At 38.6% G+C, this 15,219-nt stretch overlaps 2 protein-coding genes across 3 annotated transcripts in view; both read right to left on the bottom strand.

Moving 5' to 3' along the window:
- hcn2b (hyperpolarization activated cyclic nucleotide-gated potassium channel 2b) overlaps window positions 1-3,924 on the bottom strand; it is a 35,733-nt gene extending 31,809 nt beyond the window's left edge. Inside the window, exons 1-2 of the mRNA XM_060880396.1 lie at window positions 2,998-3,924; window positions 23-446 (exon numbers count right to left, since the gene is read on the bottom strand). Coding sequence (XP_060736379.1) covers window positions 23-446; window positions 2,998-3,803 — 1,230 coding nt within the window. The 5' untranslated portion in view covers window positions 3,804-3,924. The remainder of the gene's footprint in view (window positions 1-22; window positions 447-2,997) is intronic.
- Window positions 3,925-5,547: 1,623 nt separating this feature from the next.
- On the bottom strand, window positions 5,548-14,885 carry bsg (basigin). Of its 2 annotated transcripts, XM_060880386.1 has the most exons (9): window positions 14,667-14,885; window positions 11,336-11,686; window positions 10,381-10,549; window positions 9,765-9,850; window positions 9,468-9,607; window positions 8,117-8,387; window positions 7,029-7,053; window positions 6,844-6,917; window positions 5,548-6,724 (listed from the first exon to the last, which is right to left on the bottom strand). In XM_060880386.1, exons 1-8 carry the CDS (start codon window positions 14,728-14,730, stop codon window positions 6,857-6,859), a joined length of 1,167 nt encoding a protein of 388 aa, XP_060736369.1. In that variant the 5' UTR covers window positions 14,731-14,885; the 3' UTR covers window positions 5,548-6,724; window positions 6,844-6,856. The 2 variants fall into 2 exon arrangements, with proteins under 2 accessions (XP_060736369.1, XP_060736361.1); XM_060880378.1 differs by lacking the exon at window positions 11,336-11,686 and having other exon boundaries at window positions 14,667-14,880.
- Window positions 14,886-15,219: the final 334 nt, after the last annotated feature.

Genomic DNA, 15,219 nt, shown 5'->3' with positions numbered 1-15,219 from the left:
GTTTTCTCAAAATTTCTCTTACCTCCTCCCACTGGTGGATGTAACGGATAAGTCTAGAAAGTCTCAGAAGCCGCAACAGACTAAGAATTTTGGTGAAGCGCACAATCCGCAATGCCCTCGCTGTCTTGTAAACCTCAGAGTCCATGCCTTTCTCCACAATGAGAAAAATATAATCCACAGGGATAGATGAGATGAAGTCCACTACAAACCAAGTCCGCAAGTACTTTTGCTTGATCTTTTTAGGGTCCAGGATTATCTCTGTGTTTTCCTCAAAGACAATGCCCGTGCGGAAGTTGAGCACCAGGTCCATGAGGAAGAACGTGTCTGAGACCACGTTAAAGATAATCCAGGGGGTGGTGGTCTCTTCTTTGAAGAAGGTGATGCCGACTGGAATAATGATTAGGTTGCCAACCATAAACATCAGCATTGTGAAGTCCCAGTAGAACCTACAGAGCACAAAGAGAGAAGCACAGGTCTGTGTGGAACTGAAACAAGTGGTTTTATAATTACCTGAAAATTGCAGGAAGAAGTCAAGTACATAGCTGAAAGCAGGTTGTGCTTGGAATAGCACTGTCTTTTGCACTCATGGTCTTCGGATGTACCAGAGTAGAAACAGCAAAAACAAAATGTGTAAACAAATTATAACAAAATGATTCCAATGTCAAAACGCTGAAGCTGAAAGTTGAAGCTCATTGAGCAGACTCACTGAAATGACGAATCAATGAGAGACTCAAATTACAGGTTTATTTATAACAGCATACCAGGAAGGAGCAGACTGACTCGCAGGATACAGACCTTATCACTTGTTAAATATATCCTTTTTACTCATGCACTGCATCCATGCACTTCATGCTGTGGCAATTATTCTGCACATGAAATGTCATAAAAAAAAATGCGAGTTGAATGGATGTAAAGAACACATACAGAGAGACACTGTTTCCAGAAGTCGTACACCTAGTGCCGAAATGATAGCATACTTTGTGCATTTAAATGATTTGCAATCAAATATTAACAATCACTTTTTTCTTTAACATATTACATTTCTGGTCTAATGTGCACATAAGGGGAATAAGCTTTACACTCTCTAAATAGCTCATAAAACTGGGACAAACCCATAAAGCCCATAAACTGTTTATTTCTTTTCATACAATCAGAGAGCAGGCTTAGAATTGCACATTACATTCATTGTTATTGATTGTTGCAAAATTTGTCTTTGCAATACCAATGTCATGAGGATAAAACATTCATATAACTCCTCCAATCAATCCCTAATTGCTTTATTGTGTGTTGCCGATCATACAGTATGTATGTTGTATCTTGTTTGTATAAATCACAGCTTTCGCATGATCCAAGCGGGAATTGTTTTTCTGAAGGTGATGCAGGCCGATCTCCAAAGGAGCGGTTTGTGATTTTACAGAATGAAAACGCTGTGCAGCCTTCTCCTTTCTCCTAACCAACCACATTCACTTCTTTTGAAACTATGTATGCCTTATGAATTAGTTTTAATCCAGTAAAGACTTCAGGACCTCATAAAGTTTTACACATTTTCTGCGTTTTTCTGTGTATTTTCACTTGAATTGCTAAAAAATGCAAAAGGTAAGACTGAGTTTAATTACTAGAATGCTTTAAGAAGAATGTAAGGGGGTTGAAGAAAAGGAACTGAACATTGTGTCAGCTTGGTGTTGAATATTAATCTTTAAAAATTTTCACTTGTAATAAGTGCTATTTAAATAAAAACATTCTAAAGTATTGCTGAAATTTAGATTATTACACTGCAAACAATTAACATCAAAGTTTCACAATCAGGGTTTTAGTATTTTGAAATATTCTGTGAAAGCACATTCAGTTTGAAATATGTAACACATTAATCACCAAATGGAACAAATGAGCATATACATGTTGAGTTAGATGGTAACGTGTGTAGTGCAATTTTAATGTTATATTGCCTTCATATGTCTCATATATGGTCTCCATAAATCTTCTTCCTGACCAAGGTCGTCAACAAGGACATATACATTAAAGGTGAGGCGATGTAGACACCAACACAGGGACATCCTTTCTAAATAGGAATTTATTTCATATTGATGAGCAATGGCGGTGAAGACGCTGTCCTTGGTGCTGAAATAGTCCCTTTACACGCACCGTAATCATACTTTAATTAACGATCACTTACTAAATCAGACATTTGCTGCGTCCCAAACCGCACGTTAAATACTATGTCAAAATACACCACCACCCCAGGTTTCCATAGTTACCGTAGGTGGCGTACTATTTTCAGAGACTGTTTAGTATGCCAGTGAATACCACTAGCCCATCCCTGTCGGAATCTTCTCACTTTGTGCTCACTATTAATCTATATATATAGAAACAGGCGATATTTTCTTGTAGGATATTAGGATATTGAGATTATATTAATAGTATATATAACCCTATATATATAGGCATTTGAATTTCAGACAATACTGTTATTAAAAAAAAAGAAAGAAAACTAAAAAAAAAAGAAAAACTAAAATGCCACGCGTACGTCTAACTTAAACGTGACTCCTTCCTCCAAAGCTCGCATTACCACATATCCAAAGGAGAAATGAATAACCCAAGCACCAGGATTTTTTGCAATGAGAAATGCGCCAAGACATCGAATCAGAAACACAGTGAAATATTCACAAGACACAAAATCAGACCAAGGATGTATTCAAGCATACAGGCACAACTTTTACCGCTTGCGATCATCAATGATTTTGTGTGGTGCATCTTGTTCATACTTGCATCTAGCGCAATTATGGCTGTGGGTCGGATTAAAAAGTTTAACTCATGTAAACAAGCGCATAGTTTTTGCCACTATTGTGAATTTCCAAAAAAAACTAGCACTGAATGCCAATAAAAGTACAAAGTACTTTTAAAGTTATGTTGCAGTAAACAGAGGCGCATAACGAAGTAATCTATATATTTCTTAGTAAATATAAATGTATGCAGACATCATGTTCACACTGAAAATACCTGAAATCACTGTACGGGTGGATGATCCAGTTCCCAGCAGATTTGACCCTCTCTTGTTCTTTCTCCACCGCCTTCTGGCTGCCGAACATGCGCAGGGAGAATTTATTCACTCCGGGTTGTAACATAGAGCTGAACTGCCGTTGCATGTAGGTCTGACTGTCCCTGACTTCTCCGTCCTCCGTAGTCATCTGCCCGTCCTCAGTCTTGGATAGAGCTGCGGTCGGCGCGGGATTCGAGCTCGAAAACGCCACCCGTGAATCCTTCTTCTCCATCTCAGCAGCTCCAGAGCCGACGGGCGTTATCGTGCCGTCCATGGTGGCAGAAGGACATGCGCTACCCAGTCTTCTCTCCTCGGGTGTGACCGAGCCACCTGTCTGCTTCTCGTGTTTGGAGAGGAGTGAAGGCGAGCTCGTGTCTCTCCTGCAATCTCCGTTCACGGCGCGTCTCATGCCGACGTCCTCCTCCACCTCCACCTCCTCCTCCACCTCTTCCTCGCCTCCGTCTTCTTGCTCCACATCAACACTAGTGGCTGAGGTCCTCGTGTCGTCGTCGTTGCTCGTGAAACTGAATCCAAAGCCGAAACCGCACGCGTCGCCCTGGCACAGAGAGACAGGCGCGCGGTCCGTCTCCCGCGACGCACGGAGCTCGTTCGGTCCGCCGCCGCCGCTGTTAGAAGTCTGGCTCGGTGCTGCTCCCCCTCCTGGCGTTAAACACCTGATCCTGGAAGGGTCAGCTAAGACTCCACTTTCGAGCCTCGAAAGCCGCTCACGTCCGCGGTCCTCGTCACCCTCCTCCGCTTCGTCCATGGCGGTAAAACGGCTCTTCCACCGGGCGGAGATCAGAGTGTGAAGGCGGAGACGCGGCGGCGCGGATTTACTTCTTCCAGACGACACCAATTGTGGCGGAGGGACCGCGCGCGCGGCGCGTTGCTATGGCTACAGTGGCATGCGTGCGCTGCCTTGAATATGCTCCTCTGAATATATATTTATTTAGATTATGAGAGAACATTTGAGAGAGAGAGAGAGAGAGCAACTGGTGCTAGTTGCATGGCTTAACAACAACAGCATATCTAATAGTAATAAACTGTAACATAAAATAAATCACAATATTCAAGTCAGGTCGTGTTTATTTATTTATTTTTAATCATTTAGTTTCACATTGTTATTTATTTGGTTAAAAGAAGAAGATGGCCTGGTAAATAAGCTGAGCCACACTCACTGCATTCATCAGAGAGAAGCAACTTAAATCATCCCTAAAGCAAAAGCGCCACCTGGTGCTCAGTAAAATATCTCCATGTTTAATAAACGTTGTGGCCTTTACTGTGGTGGCATGATGTGCCTCGAATGCTATTATTATGGATTCACATTTAGCAGACGCCTTTATCCAGAGCTTTACCCTAGCATCTGAACCTGCAACCTTCTGTTCAGGTGTCTATCTTAGCCTCTGAGCTACCACTGGTACTGCATTGTACTGAAAACATTTCTAGTAGGTGCAATTAAGAATCAGTTATTTTAAACATTATTTTATTTGAACCTGTTATTTTAAACAATCTTTTATTTATTTTGGGCATTCATTTTGCTATGCTTTGTGAGTGTAGGGACAAAAGGTGGAGTTGTGTAAATACACATCAGAGGATAAAGTCAACCCCCATCTACTGTGTCCTTGGATGGAAGATGGACAATCGTTAAATCAGATCTTATTTTGGTTGTAGCCCACACAAGTATACAACAGTATACAGAGCATTCAAGCAGCTAGATAAATCAAAAGCTCAGCAAAACGGATTGGAAAAAGTCATGCAATAACAGTTGTCTCATATTATTGTTCATGGCTGACTGTTGCAGATCTCACTGTAGGCTTCTTCTAACCATCTGCTCATTCTCCTATGACACCTCTCATCAACAAGGGGTTTTTACCTGTAGAACTGTAACGCACCAACTGTTTTTTGTTTATTTTGAGCAACATTTGAAGGAAACTGGAATAATGTGCATGAAAACACCAATTTGGCACCAAAATGTGCTCATGAGAATGAAGAAAGAGTTCATATTTTGTTCTTATTCTGATGTTTCATGTGAAAATTAACTGAAGCATTGTGTCTGAATGTTGCTATGCATCAACTTGCTGCCACTTGACTGGCTGACTGAATTATTTGATGCTTATGCAGGCATTTCCACTCTGTCTTAAAATTAAGTGCTAACCAGATTGCAGTAAATTACTATATGGTTTATTTAGATTAAGAATTATGAAGAAAATCAAGAAAAGGAAAGTCTTTGCAGGCAAATCCAACCATGTAAGTAGCCTGCATGCAAAAGCAGTGTTGATAAGAGTTCATCTGCTTGTGTACATTACTGAAGATTTATTGTGCAATTATAATACATTTTCCCTTGAAACTATGTTGTGCAGATTTTTAGTAATTTTATATTTCCTTGTAATATTCCTTTAACAGGGTGACAATTTAGGTCCCAAATACTGCTACATGAATGGCCACAAATTTCACACAACAAATATTTTAGAAATGTAGTATGTGATCAGATCCAACAGACCAGTCTGATGTTAAAGTCAAACCAAATAACTTTATTCAGTGTGTGAGTCAGTAAAGCTGACATTTTAAATTTCATGTGTGTGTCAGGCAAAATAATTTACATCAGATCAAATTCTTATATTCCTTTTCAAAGAAATGGCATAAAATCAGTCAAATTTTTTTTTTATATAGAATCACTTATAGGGAGGACAAATACTTCAACTCTGGCACATTTGCTTCTATAATTATAGATCTAAAATTAGCTTTAGTCTGGATTAGTAGTGGATTCTAGATTATTATCCAAGTAGTAAATGGCACTGTTCATGCTTGGTCCTCTTCAATGCATGGTTACTGTTTTATACAAAAAAAAAAAAAACAAAAAAAAAACAAAAAAAAACAAACACTGCCCTTAATTAAAAAGCATTATCCCTAAAACAAATTTGTTTCTTGGACAAAAACATTAGTCTGAAACAAGAATTAAGCAAAGAAAAGTGGCATTCTGCAGTTAACTAACAGTGCAATTGGATATACTACAATAACAACATCTGGTTGGTTGTATGTTGCAATAATAGTTAGACAGTATAATATTTCCATGTCTAAAAAGTAAGCACAGCGCACCAAAAAAAAAAAAAAATAAATTCTACCAACAAAATCTAAAAAGCATAAAGAATAGCTGAGGACACTGAACCTCTGCATATCCCAGCCTGCCAAACAAACATGTGTGTGTGTTTATTTATAGTACAATTATAATAGCTAGTGTATCAAATTATCAAACATGGTTCAAACTGGCTGAAGCAGATCCATCCAAAAAATTCTAATTCACAGGAGCAATCAGAGTCCAAGTTAATTTCAGAGGCAGGTTGTAGCTGATCACACTGCTAATAGTTTGGCGTCCAAGCTAAAGTTGTGTGGCACAGTAGAGCAAGCAGACAGAAAAAAATCCATCAATTGTTCATTCCCACATGAAAGGTTTCACTACAACAGCAAGAATAATCATGCATGTACCCACCCCCCCACCCAAAGCCCGCTTTTTAAGAACAAGTTTGCTGGCAGCACAATACAGAGAGGAAATACTGGGAAAGAATGAAAACAAAGCAATCAATATCTCAAGACATTTTACACTCAAGCAGAAAGCAATTATTCGATCTTAAAAAGCCACACAGCAACTTCATGCTTTTCTTGTATCTTGACTAGTAGTCATCAGGACTCCTACAAAGAAAGTGAAATACAAGTCGTCTTTGAACGTGATGTGCTTTGAAACATTGCTGTTTGATCCTAAAAAGCCCTTTAGGGAACAGTGTGTGATATTTTGCTTTGAATGAACTTACCCCAAGTTCTCTCTCAGTTGGAGTTCCTTTGTCGCACATTCTTGTCTTTGTGGTTTGCAGCGGAGTTGCTCTTCCTGAAAACACAGAACATTAGCAATGTGTTTCCTCAGTTTCCTCTTTAATTCACTGGTGAATTCATTGAGTGTGCTAAAACTTTATTAGTGAAAAAGTAATGAAAGACTTACAGAGGGGCTGATCCTGAGTCATCATCTGAAGTCAGCCGGAAAGCACAAAGAGGAGAAAAACAATATTTTGATTTTGGCAAGCAATTGAAAATATCTGGTCAGGTTTTAGATTTAGAAACGTCAAATTATCAGAAGCTTGGTTTTGTTATATTTTAAGACAGCAAATCAGCACACAGTTTAGTGCATGTCTACCACTTTAAAAATTTATTAAAATTATCAACCTGCCCAACAACAACTAAAAAGACAATTATTCCCATGATGTGTGTGGTATAACAAACACTTAATAGTTCATGCACAATGCGGTTAACTCATGCATCATAAACAAATATGAAGAGCTTGACCCAAGTAAATATTTCATGCAATCTCAAAACCCAAGACAGCGAACCATATTACTGAGCATGTCATCCCCCCATATTTTACTTGCTGAAGATAAATTCTGTCTAAAAGAGGTGAGAGAGACTTCAATTCACCAGCGTTACCCATGCAATGAGAGTATGATGCAAAGAGCATGCACAATGATGCTGCTAAACGTCTCCTGAGCCCTGAAATGTTACGTTATTTTTCCAAACAATCAAATCTTTCCTGAGTCAGGTGTGACTTTTTTTTAGCCCTTTCATTGGACATGGTTGAAACACATTATCCGAGAGGCAATCATTTGACCATAAATTTGCTCTTTAAAACCCCCTTTCCCCAAGAACCAATGAAAGAGCTGTTCCCTTTTCACCATTTTTAGCAGCAGCTACTCTAAGCAAGAAGCGCATCTGGACTTCAAAAAACTGCTCCTTGTTCCTAGTCTGGGAAAAACCACTTCAGCCTGACATGCAGTTTTGAACACTTACCACAACGTAAAAGCAGCAGCGAACAGAGAAATAAACAACGTAAATAAAACACAGACCCAACTAAATCACTGCAAGTACTTTTCCAAGATATAACAAAAATATATACACAAGAATGCAAAAAAACATGATGAAACAAAAACGGGCATCATTAAAAGGTTTTTTTTCCTGATCACCAGTAACACATACATTCATTGTACATTCACAGTGGGCTGCAAGCAAAATCAGGTAAACCAGGTGACTGACACATACCGTCGGTAATCTCATCAGGCTTTCTCCGCTTCTCGTAGATGAAAATGATGGTGACAAGGATGATGACCTCGGCCACAATACCAAGGAATGGCCAGAGAGCAGCTAAACGGCTACGCACACGTAGGTGGATCTTATCGGTTGCGTTTCCCAGCTCATTCATCCCAAAGCACATATAGATAGCTGCATCTTCGTTATTCAGGTCCTCGATGGTCAGTGTGGAATTGTATGGTGTGCTTTTGATTACATACCTCCCAGTACCATTCACGATGGACTAAGTGACAAAGAAATCATCAGTTTACATTTGATCAAAATACACAAATAGTACAGCTTGAAAGTTTATGAAGCCTCCAGACACGATCGTTGCTTTTGTGTAAAAATATCAAAATAACCTTATCAAAAGTACAACCAAACCTTAATCTGACTTTAAAAATCATGGACAAAAAAAGTCCTTATTTATTCAACAAGTGATATCTCTCAAATTGAAAATTTGACTTTTGAACCCTTTTATTTAGTGGTTTGTTTCATCTCCTTTTACAGCCATTATATCAACCAAATTTCATATGTAACCACTGCCCAGTCTCATATCGGTGTTTAGGGATTTTTGCCCAAACCTTCTCTCAGAACTCCGCCACTTAAGAGAGGCTGGAAGAACAACTGGCACGTAAGGCCGGCTTCAGGTCTAGCCACAATATTGGATTCTCGATTGGATTGAGATCCGAACTTGGAAGACCATTTCTAGAGTGGTGGTCATGTTGAATGTCCTCCATTTGTAGTAGATTTGTCTTACAGTGGGTGGATGAAGCTAGAAACATTCGATTGTCATATATCCTGCCCCAGATTGAAGGGCCATCACCGCCTTCTTCCTGATGTCCTCGGATATCTCCTTTCTGCTTAGCTTTGTTGGTCTTTTTGGGTAAACCTTGGCACTAAAGTGATTTGGTTGGTTTCTTTTTAAATCACTGTTGCCCAACCCATTTCCTAGGGATGTCTTATTTGATTAGTCTTCTAAACTGATTAATTAAGCATCCAAACTTGTTTCACCTGAATCTTTTACCCACTTGACTTTGCCAATGCAGCTGGGGGTTCACTTAATTTTGCACATACGCCAATTCCATGTATTTATTTTGCAACTCACACTATTCCCTTTATAAAACAAATCACATGCAATTAATAAAAATACATCTAACAGAATAAGCTGGTGATAAAATAAGAAAATCATGTTAAAACGGAAAACTGCTCATGGGGTTTGCAAACATTTAAGCAGCACTGTATACATAAAAGTTCAACTAAACAAATGTGACTCAATACAACAACTCAATGCAAATGGGCACATTTTTTAAGCTTAACATACCATTTTCTCGCCAGAATCATCGGTTTTCTCCCAAAACCAGTCAGTGATCAGAGGGTAGCTGTGGCACTCACATAGCAGAACTGCCTTGTCATTCTCATTAGCATTCTCAGAGTGCTTGTGTGCCAAAATATGAGGAGAACCTGCAAAAAAGAAACATTGGTTAATTTAATATTTTTACAATCTCTAAATCTAAAGCATATAACCATGAACTCAAAAGTGTACATCATGTTCAATTTACACTACAAAGTCTGTGCTGCTGCTAAGGCCTACTTGCCAAACAAAGTTAAACATTCTCACTTTTCACTTCGATAACTGCTTCAGCTGGTGTCTCAGACACAAAGAGACATGAATATTTTCCAGAGTTGGTCTCAATCTTCGAAATGCTGCAACAGAGAAGAGAAAACAATAAAAGTCTCTAGTTCTAGGAGGTTCTTAAATATTTTGTATGGCCAGAGAAGGGCCCAAATCCAATCCTTAAATGCCTGAAGTAACGAAGTTTATTTGAGTAGGAAAACCAACCAAAACAAGTCTGAGTTTCAATATTCTCTCCGATTAAGGTTGATAAGCCGATGTCTAAAATAAATGCCTTCCATTTGGCAATTCTCCAGCATATCCCCATAGCTACAACATTCCTAGGTCTATTAAGCACCAATGAAAGAATTACAGTCAGTGCTGGGGTGATTTAACCCTGCCAGCTCTAGTCTGCATGAGAAAGTCCTTCAGTATCCACCATCTCTACCATGCATAGAACAGCTTGAAGCCTTCTGTCTCTAGTAAAGGTTTTCGCATTCTAAAGATTGATACTATTGTAATATTCCAGTTTTGTAATATGAAATAGCCATTAAATATTAGGTCAGTGTAATATAGTGCAGTAGCTCTATAATATTGGTTAGTAAGTGGGATGAGAACATACGTGTACTCAGTGTAGAGCTCTGCTCCATCCTTCTTGGTGCTCTCAATAGTCTTGCCATTTTTTTTCCAGTAGTGGCTTGTGACTGGAGACGCAGGGTTGGTAAAATTACAGCTGAGTGTGGCAGAGGTCTGGTTGTTCACCTCTTTTGGATTAACCAAAATCACAGGCTCTGCAGATGAACAAGTAACATTTTTTTATTAATTAGACATTTAAATAAATGTGCTGGTAGGGAATTACATAGGCCAGACTAATCAGTGGATCCTGCAAGGCACATTCTTTAACATCTGATAAAGCTCAAGAAAATTAATCTCAATATTTGCATCTAGTTGTATAATTATTTCAGATTATATCAAAAGGCACAAAGTTGTCAAATGTTCATAAGTTAAAAAAAGGGCACAGGAGAAAAGGAGAACTCGAACCTTCTAAAGGTCAGAAAGGGAAGCTATATTAGTGGCATGCTAATAAATGCAGGTGATGGGGATGAGGGTCAACCAACCAACCAAGAAGTGGACTGGAATTCAGGTAATGCTTAAAAATAATAATAAATTTAATAATCTAAAACAATGCAAGTTATACAAAAAGTATTATAAAGTAAAAAAGAAAAGCAAATAATTTATGGGCCCTTTTCATATACTTCAATGGCATAATTGGATTTCAAATGAAATAGTAGTTAGCAGGTACTGTTTAAAAAGGAAGACCTGAACACCATCCACCTAAGCATTGTTGGTACGCACGCGCGCACACACACAACAAAATGGAAATCTTACACAATTCCAGTAGCAGCTATACTTTATACACTTAAATGTTTAGTTTGCTAACTCGGGTACAGTAACTTCGATGGGCCACTCTGTGGTTGAAGGGAAGACACAGGAGGAGCATTACATGGGTAAGAACTGGAATCTAAGGGCTTCACATCCTCTATATGTGGGCTGCTCCTCTACACCTCACCACTCACTTTCAAATACAATAACATTGGCCTGTGAGCGGATCCACTTGACTTTGGGCAGTGTCCTCAGGGCGTTGCGGTCTGGGTCATTGGAAGCGCGGCACTCGTAAACACCAGTGTCGTCAAAAGTGAGGTTGAAGAGAAGCAGGGTACTGGCACCATGTTGGATGTAGGTGGTGTTGATGCGCACACGATCATGCTGAGCTCCTTCAAAGAGCTGAGAGGCCGTCTCATTGGGCTCATCCCCCTCTATAAACCACCACTGTATCTCTGGGATGGGGTTCCCTATCACTTCACAGTGCATAACTGCACTGTCACCTACCAGCTTTGTCTGGGACATGGGGGACTTTATGAAGCCCGCTGTCCATAAAAGATCAAGTGGCAAGGATCGATTTTGGTTTCAAAATAAGAATTGAATGGAATGAGGAATAATAAATGATGGTAATGTTTAATAAGTATTATTTAAGGCAACAGAGAACAAAAACACAAAAGAAGAAGAGATGGTTAGAACAAAGAAAGTAATGTAAGATATAACTTAATGCTTTCTAGATTTTGGGCATTACTGTGCATGAACAAATACTGGCTTGCATGAACGTAGATACTACATGACACCCAAATTCAAAACGGAAAACAGATCTTGAAAAGCAAAGACAACAGCCAGGGCATGGAGTAAAATGTGGGGAGAAACTGAGAACAAGGTGGAAAATAAACTGTAACTGTAATGTAATATGACCCAGGGCATACTTCTCAAGAATATAAAGTCAGACCATGGTGATATTGTTTTAGATTTACGGAAACTCAGAACTCTTCCGATGATTCTTGGAGGCTTCAGTTTGTTTTAGGAAAAGCCTGCACACAAAAGGTAGGCTTGGTCTAAACCCCTATGGAGTTAGTTCAATGGAACTACTAGGAGGACATGCGTCTCCAATTAATAAACAAACTTCAACATCAATGCTGAGAACATGAGCTCTTGACAAAATGTGTTGTCTTGAAGTCTAGTGCAACTTTATATTTCAATATTAAGGAGACTGTGCACAGGTTCCAATACATGTCACAGATGAAATAAAAGTTTCAGCTGTATAAGGAATGGTATTCACTATTATTCTGCATGTTCCAACCAGTAAGCTAGGAAGCAGCCGGTGTACGTGATTAAATATCACTTGGCCTTTAAACTGGAATAGGCTGAATCTGTGACCGTTACTAAAAGGTTATATATTTACAAAATTAAAAGCATAAGCTCAGACCTCACTAAATAACCAAAGACTATGACTTACTCACTTCCTTAAATTAGCATTTGGCTACACAGTTTTAAAACAAGCATTAAAACAATAATGGACTTTTTTCCTGTTGAATGCTAATTATTCTCGAAATTGGTCCCAAGTAAATGATTGATACATTTCATTCTGTTTGTTTCATTAATCAGTTGAAATATTGTTGAACAAGAACACTCATTATAAGGCATCTGTGTTTCTATATAATTTTTCATGTCAAACTCAGTTACAGTGTGACAGTGAATTAATTTTTGCAAGTGAGTTACAGGCTGGAGAACAAATATTTGATAACATACACACAGAACACAGCCCGAGTTAAGAAATATACTCATCTCTACAGAGAGAGAGAGAGAAACAAATTTGCATCAGTGAAACTGTTTGTGTACAAAAATTGGACAGAAACCATTATATTAATATAAATATATTCAATATAAACTGTGATATGTTTTTCCATCATGGAAAAAGTGCCATTTTGGATGCTACAGCACACACACCCATCTAAATACGTCATGATTACAGCATCTTTGACTAAACCAAAACAAAATAATGTAGTTTACTGCTAAAACAGCTTAGTTATGAAATACAGGATGTTCCTGATTATGTTGTACAACAATGTTGTGTAAATCTGCTCTATAGACAGAAATGCTCCCCTGAACAAAATGGCAGCCACTAGTCAGTCAGCCATCATGCTGACAATACCAAATCGATCCAGCTCTGGATAAATACCTGCATGCTCTTGTTAACCCAATTTTCCAGGCTGCATTGAGCAGAAGACAGAGGGCTCGAGGGAAAATCTAATTTTAATTCTGACATACAGCTACTACAGCACAACTCCTCTCAGCTAACAGTGTCTGTCACTGCCTTCAGATGACCTCAACTTTTACCTGCTGTTCTACTAGCACAAAGGTGGTCATAAAATGACATGGGTAAAAAAAAAAGACTGATTTCAAAAACAAAACTGGGCTCCAGTTCATAGCAGCATGCAGACTGCCTGGGTTTATTTGTAATGTGTTAACCTCAGCTGCTATTTCGGTATGGGATTAACAGACACAAACATTCACTTAGCTGTTGTTTCAAGTGCCAAAACATGTAGTCATGACATGAACACTGAATTAATGATCAAAATAATATATGTGCATATTCTTAAAAGAAAAAGAAACATAAGACACAGGTTCAGAAACAGATCATGGCTGACCTAATCACCAGCATTTTTCTGCTCCTCTTTTGTTTAGCAACAAGCCGGTATGCATTTCTGCTCCATGGCCATTCACAGTTCTGTAAAGTTATAATGAGCTTATACTTAATCCTTTAAAGACTGAAGCCTGACTGAAAAGTACATTTTCCAACAGACAGGTTCTTAGATTACTGCAATGTGCACGTTGAATTTGTCTAAGAACAACAATGGTCAACACTACAGACAACAGTATGAAAGCAACAGGTTTTTTTTTTTATTTAACCTGATCTTAGAAAGTGAGGATTTATAGGACGTAGGCGGTTAGAAAACTGGTCTAAACCGGTTTAATCAAGTATGCAAATAGTACCCCATACGCTATTATCAAAAACAGATATTTTGGCTCTAAAGTAGGCAGCACAACGAGTGCAATAACAAAAACACCACAACCTAATCTTTAGAGCAAAGTTTATAGGAATGGGATTTTAAAATGGGGGAAAAAGGCCACTTTAGTAAATGCGTAGGCGATTAATATTAATCAACATCAACGTAATAACATTTATGTCGAAAAGTCGGTAATGATTAAAAGTACGCGTAATATATATGAATGTAGTACTTATACTTAAACAATAAAACGTGCTAAATAGGTTGCTAGCTAGCAAACAGCTAGCTACCTAACTAGCTCATAACTAAAACGGCTTTGTTGGCGAGAAAATCCTTTTATTAACGTTTAAAGCTCAGTAATACTGCGATATAAGATCTAATACACTACACGACTCATCTACGATTACATTAAATTGCTCGTTGTGACGTACATTTAAAACCAACCGAAAGAGCTAACTGCTAATGTGTAGCATCAAGTGATGGCTGGTCAGCGATTAGAGCTGAAAATTCTTACCTGTCCCCGCAAAGGCCTGCTGAAAACTAAACAAAACAACACCAAGCGCCCACAGAAACAACATGTTGGCTCCTCACGCTTGCTAGCTCTTTGTCTCAAACGAAATGCGGTACTATAACTTAAAAAAAACTTGACGTAAATATACAAAACAAGCGCGACGACTCAATCGCCCGATTCTGTCTGACTAGCCGTTCGCTCGTCGTCCTCTATTTGATCCTGACGTGCACGAGAACGCGCACAAGAACGCGCACGTAGACGTAGCCACACACACACACACACACACACACACACACACACACACACACACACACACACACACACACACACACACACACACACACACACACACACACACAAAAACGTGTTTACGTCATCAGCTTGCTTTATTTATTTATTTATTTATTTATTTATAAATAAAACAAAAGGTTTTTCTTCGGCCAGATGAAGCTACATTTTATTAAAAGCATAAACACATTAACACAGCTGTTTTACACATAAAAACATATTTAGCTGGAATGTCACCGTTTCTGTCAACTTTTATAATCTGTGTTTC

The sequence above is a fragment of the Tachysurus vachellii genome, chromosome 1, assembly GCF_030014155.1.
Source record: "Tachysurus vachellii isolate PV-2020 chromosome 1, HZAU_Pvac_v1, whole genome shotgun sequence".
Lineage (NCBI taxonomy): Eukaryota > Metazoa > Chordata > Actinopteri > Siluriformes > Bagridae > Tachysurus > Tachysurus vachellii.
This window is presented reverse-complemented; position numbering and strand designations above follow the sequence as displayed.

Coding starts and splice junctions, on each gene's coding strand:
- bsg (XM_060880386.1), bottom strand. CDS start 14,730: ATGTTGTTTCTGTGGGCGCTTGGTGTTGTTTTGTTTAGTTTTCAGCAG. Junction 8,388..9,467: donor ATGATTCTGGCGAGAAAATG/GTATGTTAAGCT, acceptor TTTGTCACTTAG/TCCATCGTGAATGGTACTGG. Junction 7,054..8,116: donor GCCTGATGAGATTACCGACG/GTATGTGTCAGT, acceptor GGCTGACTTCAG/ATGATGACTCAGGATCAGCC.